Genomic DNA, 7,311 nt, shown 5'->3' on the forward strand with positions numbered 1-7,311 from the left:
GCCCCACAGAGTTTCTCTCCAGACTAAGTTTTGTATTTTGACTTTTCTCCTCTGGCCCCCGTCAGTCGAACATACCAACGGTTGCCTGGACTCAGTCTTTTGTGTTGATCTTGACTTTGATTGCCAGAAGATGTCATCCCCATGGTAATTTGGACTGAGAGTGTGTGGGATGTAAATAATAAGTTGTGCTTCTCTACTTTTCTAAGTTGTTTTGGCCTCTAAGGATTCACTTATTGGATGTTTTATTGTGGTTAAATCGTTTTTGTAGTGGTGGATAAGATATTAGGCTAGAAACTAGAGCAGTGAAACACACTGACCGATGAGCTGAGTAATAATTTATTATGGTGAATTATTGAATTAATAATGTTAATTGAGAAGTGTGTTGGCATAAATCTTAAAACACTGCTGGTGGTCCAGTAACCAAAACATTTGTCTTGTCACCTTTTCACTTTCACACATTGTGCACCATGTGAGCATTGTGTGTGTACAAAATTCTTTTCTTCTTCTTTCTTGAAGTTGCATCAGGGCATAGTCAAGCCAAATGTATAGTGGTAAACTATGGTATATTAATGTGGTATATTAATAAAGGCCTTGCTTACATGGTAAACCCAAACAGGTCATTTTAATTATTAACGTTTTTATTGCAGCAGCATTTCTATCAAGGAAGGCACGCTAAACAAAAAAACCTGTGTGCAGCATCTTTAAGTGAACATAATGTCTACTGTTTTTAAAAGTGTGTCACTGTTTTGTTGATACTGAATGTTGATTTTTTTTTGATAACTATTAAAGGTAATTGCTAAAAACAATATCTAAATTTGAAAAATGTCAAATATGGCTTTGAATGAGATTTTCAACCATTTTGTGAGGTTCTGATGTGTTTTTTTCTAATCAGTACATTTCTATACTTAAAAATGTTTTAAATGATGCAAACTTTGCTGGAACAGGCGTCAGGACAGGATCGCACGTAGATATACTGTAGCTTTTTAAATCAATTATGAAACAAACATAATAATAAGTTTTTTTTCCCTTAAACTTCAATTACCTCAAATAAAGTGCTTTAAAAAACACCTACTCCTTCTTCTTCATTGCAAAATCCAAAATGTATATTTCCTTCTCCTGTACTAGAAAGTCCATTCTCACTGCTTGTGCACTGGAGGGCATATTGGACCATGATTGGCTCCAAACTAGTTGTAGTTGAAGTTGGTTGACACAAAGTCCTGCTCATACCGAACGTGCAAATCGTAAATCCAGATTTATGGTGAGCAGAAACTTTCTCCCTTCAGTGGAAACAACCTTCTGGTGTCAAAGACATACATCATTCTGCACAGTGAAGCTCAAACACCCAGTAAGAGAGGAAGAGGTGGAAGTCTTAAGGGATAAAAATCATGCATGCAGATTATGGCTGGATTAGGGCTTTTAAAACTCTCATTCACCACATGTTTCTGGGTTTGGGATCTTTCCCAGAAAATATTTAAATTTTCCACATCAGCATAATGGATTATATATTTTCAGAAAATAATTTAAATGGACTCATCTTTAAAATCTGCATTTCTACAGCTTCTGTGTTTTGCATTAATTTATGGCAAAAAAAAAAATCACGTTAAACCTGATCATCCTTTGATCTGCATGATTCAAATTCTCTTAATTGTCCAGTTCTCAATCGATGTATTCAATACAACATAATACCAAGGTGCCCAGACTTTTCTGTGGTAAACTAAACAATGTGTTGTCTTGTGCAAACTTGCCAAAAGAAACTATGTAGGAGGCGGTTGGTTCTTGCAGTGACATCAGGAGCACCGCACCCCTCCTGGATTATAAATGCAGCATGGATGCCTGCGCAAACTCCTTTCCAAACTCAGAGGGACGCTGCAGCTGAGAAGAGTGGGCCGTTCGCTGCTGTAATATTCATCATGGCACCAGCTGGGGCAAAGAAGGTCAGTAGGCTACGCACGCTGAGATGAGTAAATAAGATGTTTTGATCTCACAGAATGAATAGTTTTAACTTCAGCTCAAGTTTTGAAGCCACGGCGTTGACGTTTCGGTTGCGTAAAATGTTTTGCATAGGTCCCTACTACCAGATTTATTAACAGACGTGTGCGCGTTTCTGTGCTGTGATTTGCTTCTTTCTTGCATAATTTACGCAGAGCATTTTGGAGCGTCTGGATGCAGGAGAGATCGTTATCGGGGACGGAGGTTTTGTTTTCGCCCTTGAGAAGAGAGGTTATGTCAAAGCAGGACCGTGGACACCTGAGGCTGCCGCCGAGCACCCTGAAGCGGGTACTTCTACTGCTCTTTATCTTTCTTTCTGCTCAGAACATTTAATAACTGTCTGTCTCCCAGCTTGTAAATGCAGTTTTGTGGCGGATCACATGCTGAACGAGGCACCTTCTTGTTTCAGTGCGGCAGCTGCACAGGGAGTTCCTGAGAGCTGGCTCCAATGTCATGCAGACATTCACTTTCTACGCAAGCGATGATAAACTGGAGAACAGGGGCCACACTCAGCGCTTCACTGTGAGTGTGTGTGACTGCAGCTGCTCTGAAGCCTCATCTTGACTCATGGACTGGAGATGGCAGCTTGACCGCAGAGTTGGCATGAAACCAACTGCCTGCATGAAACAGGGTACTTTGTGTTCTCTTGACCTAAACTTGGGGTGTGACTGTGTGTTGTTGTTTTGCTTCAGGGGCAGCAAATAAACGAGGCAGCTTGTGACCTGGCCAGGGAGGTGGCCAATGAGGGTGATGCTCTGGTGGCAGGAGGAGTCTCTCAGACCCCTTCTTACCTCAGCTGCAAGAGTGAGGATGATGTCAAGGCCATCTTCAAGAAGCAGATTGATGTCTTTGTCACGAAAGATGTGGACTTCTTGATTGCAGAGGTCTGTAAACACTTATCCCCCCCAACCCCCATATTATAGCTGATGTCCGTAAATCGGATCCAATATCTGAAATAAAGGGGTTAAAAAGCTGGTGCTTTAATAAATGGTCAAAAAGTCGTAGAAGCTGAGATATTTATATTTTTAGTCCTTAGCATCTCAAAAACACTGTACCTTATGTTTCGTATTATGCAACCAATAACATTTTCATATAAAGCAGTTTGTAATTTAGGCTTTCTGTTACAAATTTCGAGTATCCCTCAGGGTTAACTCCACTGAAATACTTTACAACTAAAAATGAGTAAACAACTGTTTTCACTGGCTGACTCCTCCTCAGTTTAAATTATTTTTTTTAATCCAAAGAATGGCACCCACATATAACTGAGGTACGATCAAGTGTTTAAAGATTTGCATTCTGCAACGTTAAACATCCATTGCCTTAATGCCAACTGGGAGCAACATGTTAGAAAAGGGTGAACAGGTGCGCAACTAATTTTAAAAATTCTTTGTGACACATGTATGTTTGGAGGCTGAACCAACCCTGCTCAGAGGTGATAAGACAGCACCTGAAATGTGGCCACTTGGGGGCAGCAGAAACAAGCTGTGACCAGTTTTTGTCAGTTGCTCTTATTTATTGGTTTCTCGAATCATCATTAATTCGATTCATTAATCATCATTTGTGAAACAGTCAGTGCGTTTCTGGAAGCAGATCGTACAAACAGCACTACACAGAGAATTACCAGCAAAAGCCAGTGACTTGCTCAAAATCCTTAGTCTGTCTCTTAAAAGTTAATAAATTATGTCAGTCCATGTGTCATTAGATAGTCAAAATGTTGCATAACATAGTACACTGGAAGTATATTCTGATGTAAACTGTGGTTTGGAAGACAATGATTGAAAATGCACAAGGCTGCTATTTCTTTAGTATAACTTATCAATACATATCAGTACAAAGTTATACAAGAGTGGACAAGATTCACAGTTACGCTTTTGCTGTTTGTACTGTAATTTGTTGAGAGAGAATGACATTGTGATACAATTAACTGTCCTTATGTTAAATATAGCTTTGGCAATATTGTTGCTATACATTCATGCCGATAAAAGCTAATTTGAATTTGATACAGAAAATAAACCCTTCAAGGCTGACGTTCCTGTCTGTCCAGCCGCAGATTCTCATGCACATCACGGATATTCTTATCAATTCCAGACAATCATACAAAAGTCTAGTAGACTTGTATATAAAATATGCTTGACAGATTATGACGTGTTTAACCATTTTGCAGGTAATGACTTATACAAAGAATGTATGCCTAGATGTTTTGAGGGGTAAGCCTATTTAACAGAGAACTAGTATAACACATTGTGATCAACATGACATAAGCAATTGATAATGTAGGAAACACCAGACGATTGTACATAATAATTTGCATAAATGTGTCAAAGCATTTGTTCAAAAGGATGAGAAATTGCTTATATGATGTGCACGAGTGACTCGATGGGGAGGTTGTAGTTTTGAGAATTTCACTTCTTATCCGAGAAATGTATTAAAGACACTGAAAAAAAACTTTAATAAATAAACTGTAGTTGAAGTGATGCCTTTGGGAAACATCCTGTTTTTTAGCTGGTAAATGCTCCACTGTGTTCACCATATAAGTGCTAACTGTTAGTGTTTGCTTAGTGGGTTTTTAGAGCTTTTTCACTGAAAGCTTAGTGAGAGTGAACCAAAACAGTAAAGTTACAGGCTTTAACACCAACCTTCTTTTACATTACATCACAGACAGTCATTTGACCCATTGTCATAAAGATATTGATTATAGCAGCTTAAAATAGCAATATCAGTCTGAAATATCTAACAGTGATTAGCCTTTTTCTTCTTTACCACATGTTTTAATGTGAATAATTAAGCATCTTAATTTTCTTTTTTCTTTTGCTTGCAGTACTTTGAGCATGTGGAGGAGGCCGAGTGGGCAGTCCAGGTTTTGAAGACCACAGGCAAGCCTGTTGCTGCAACTCTGTGTATTGGACCTGAAGGAGATCTGAATGGAGTCAGCCCTGGAGACTGTGCTGTCAGACTCATCAAAGCTGGTATGACAACATCTCAATTTCTCCTTTATGTATGAGGCTGTTAAAAAATCCTGTCCCACAATGGGTGCAACAGCCTTTCACCCAGCTATCGTATCATGGAAGACGGTTTGGAGAAAAAGTATGCTTGGGAAGATGAAGGTTGGAGCCAGAACTCTCAGCTTGAGGCGATAGACGTCTGTGCAAGATTAAAAGATTCTCCACACTAATGTTGCCTGTATCTTGTTTTGGCTCTGATAAGTTTGCACGTTTCCAATTCATAGGAGCTCATATTGTGGGCGTTAACTGCCACTTTGACCCGGAGACCTGTGTGAAGACGGTGAAATTGATGAAGGAGGGAGTGGAGAAAGCCGGACTGAAGGCTCACTACATGAGTCAGCCGCTGGCCTACCACACTCCTGACTGCAACTGTCAGGGCTTCATTGATCTGCCCGAGTTCCCCTTCGGTATGTATACACACAGAAAACTGATGCTTCTCACCACTTAATTTCTCAATACACATATTTAAGACAATAATACACTCGTGTTCAACTGTGTGTTCTCCGATAGGTCTGGAGCCGAGGGTCCTGACCAGATGGGACATGCACAAATATGCCCGGGAAGCGTACAACGCTGGCATCCGTTACATCGGAGGCTGCTGTGGATTTGAACCCTACCACATCCGTGCCGTGGCGGAGGAGCTGGCTCCTGAGAGGGGTTTCCTGCCTGCTGGCTCGGAGAAGCATGGCAACTGGGGCAGTGGCCTGGAGATGCACACGAAGCCTTGGGTCAGAGCTAGGTAGAGATTTCTTTCTTTTTCCACATCTGTTCTTTCAAAATAACGGCAGTTTAGTTAAAAGACTTATTCCTTTCTGTAGGGCCCGTCGTGACTACTGGGAGAAACTGAAGCCTGCGTCAGGCCGTCCCTTCTGCCCCTCGATGTCCAAACCCGATAGCTGGGGTGTCACAAAAGGCCACGCTGACCTGATGCAGCAGAAGGAGGCCACCTCCCAGGAGCAGCTGAAGGCTCTCTTTGAGAAGGCCAACAAAGGCCAGTGAGCTACCCATCTGTTTGTAGAAGCCAAGAGATGCTCCAGACAGTCCCTTTTTAAGTTTACATATCAAACGATCGAAATGCTGAAGTTCTCTGTGCCTTGAGACCATTTTTAGTGAGTTTAGTAAAGTTAGATTTTCCATAAGTCCATAAGTCTTGTAAAATTACTGTGACAACAAAACTCAATTTAGCAGCCCACATGACTTTTACACTGCTGAAGTAGCTAATGTTGTCTTGGAAAAGAATTAAAAGATGTGTATCAATAAACTTCTAACATAACATAATCAGCATGTGTGAGTGGGTTTTGTCCATTTTGGAGGGGGGCTGAGGAATTATTGTAATGTAAATACACTAAACAATTCTACTTGTCACCTGTAAAATTACTAAAAACAAGGATACAGACTGCGCATGATATTTGTTGGAATGGAACCAGGATAGTTAAAAAGAGGAGGAAAGTATAATGAAGTTTCAACTGAGGCATAGTTTGTCTGTGTATGGTTGCATGTGTATGGTGTATGCTCTTCAGTGGTTCAAATTAAAACAATGGCAGCATTAAATTTTCTTTGGACAGTTAGAACAAGTTTTGACAAGCGCTGCTGCCATCTAGTGGATGAAATCACTTCATAAAGAAGGAGCTATGTAATTTATTTTTTTCCATCAGGAGTATTGAGGTTTTTATCATAAGGGTTATTTTGCTGGTTAGACTTTTTTATATTAAAATGTTTCTTAATTAATGGAGTTCCAATGAGACTGAACCAAACAAGGACTGCCAAGTCAGTTTACAATCAAGTGATATCCATTGTTGGTGCTCTTATTTTTGTAACCGAGAACAGTAATTAAAGCTATGATTTACTGTGTTTTTATTCTTGATGTCCAAAGGAAATATTTAGTTATGGTCTACACAATGAGAAACACATTTATGGATGTAAATGCTCCATATTTGTATAGCACCTTTCTAGCCTTTTTGACCACTCAAAGCACTTTTACACTGCCCAAGGACACTTCGACATGCAGCCCGGAGATTGAACCGCCGACCTTGCGATTAACGGGCAACCCACTCCATCTCCTAAGCCACAGCTGCCTGATGCCACCCAATGTGATATTACCCTGCTGGCAGACTTCTTTAATTGATATAATGCATGACCTTCACCCTGTATGTTCGACCTGGGTCTTCATCTTTTTTTCAGTCCCTTTTCCTCAACAAAATAAATATCTTAACAGAAAAATTTAAAAAAGTGCTGATTTGTTCGTGATTCAAATGAAATAAATCAAACATTTATTAAACATTTGTAATATTGTTACAGTGAAAATTTTATTTGTTTTTGT

The 7,311-nt window shown here is 39.9% G+C and overlaps 1 protein-coding gene across 1 annotated transcript; it reads left to right on the top strand.

Annotated features, from left to right (window-relative positions):
* Positions 1 to 1,829: 1,829 nt before the first annotated feature.
* bhmt (betaine-homocysteine methyltransferase) lies at positions 1,830 to 5,990 on the top strand. The gene is made up of 8 exons (XM_038734516.1): positions 1,830 to 1,934; positions 2,145 to 2,277; positions 2,399 to 2,511; positions 2,682 to 2,873; positions 4,808 to 4,955; positions 5,216 to 5,398; positions 5,502 to 5,730; positions 5,810 to 5,990. Exons 1-8 carry the CDS (start codon positions 1,830 to 1,832, stop codon positions 5,988 to 5,990), a joined length of 1,284 nt encoding a protein of 427 aa, XP_038590444.1.
* The last annotated feature ends 1,321 nt before the right edge of the window (positions 5,991 to 7,311 follow it).

Source organism: Micropterus salmoides, unplaced genomic scaffold (genome assembly GCF_014851395.1).
Source record: "Micropterus salmoides isolate LMB-PRFRI ecotype aquatic unplaced genomic scaffold, ASM1485139v1 Ms_hic_scaffold_20, whole genome shotgun sequence".
Classification (NCBI taxonomy): domain Eukaryota; kingdom Metazoa; phylum Chordata; class Actinopteri; order Centrarchiformes; family Centrarchidae; genus Micropterus; species Micropterus salmoides.

Bases quoted from the DNA above. Each gene is read 5' to 3' on its own strand.
- bhmt (XM_038734516.1), top strand. From the start codon at position 1,830: ATGCCTGCGCAAACTCCTTTCCAAACTCAGAGGGACGCTGCAGCTGAG. The intron at 1,935-2,144 runs GTCAGTAGGCTA...TAATTTACGCAG, and splicing joins CACCAGCTGGGGCAAAGAAG to AGCATTTTGGAGCGTCTGGA. The intron at 5,731-5,809 runs GTAGAGATTTCT...TCCTTTCTGTAG, and splicing joins AAGCCTTGGGTCAGAGCTAG to GGCCCGTCGTGACTACTGGG.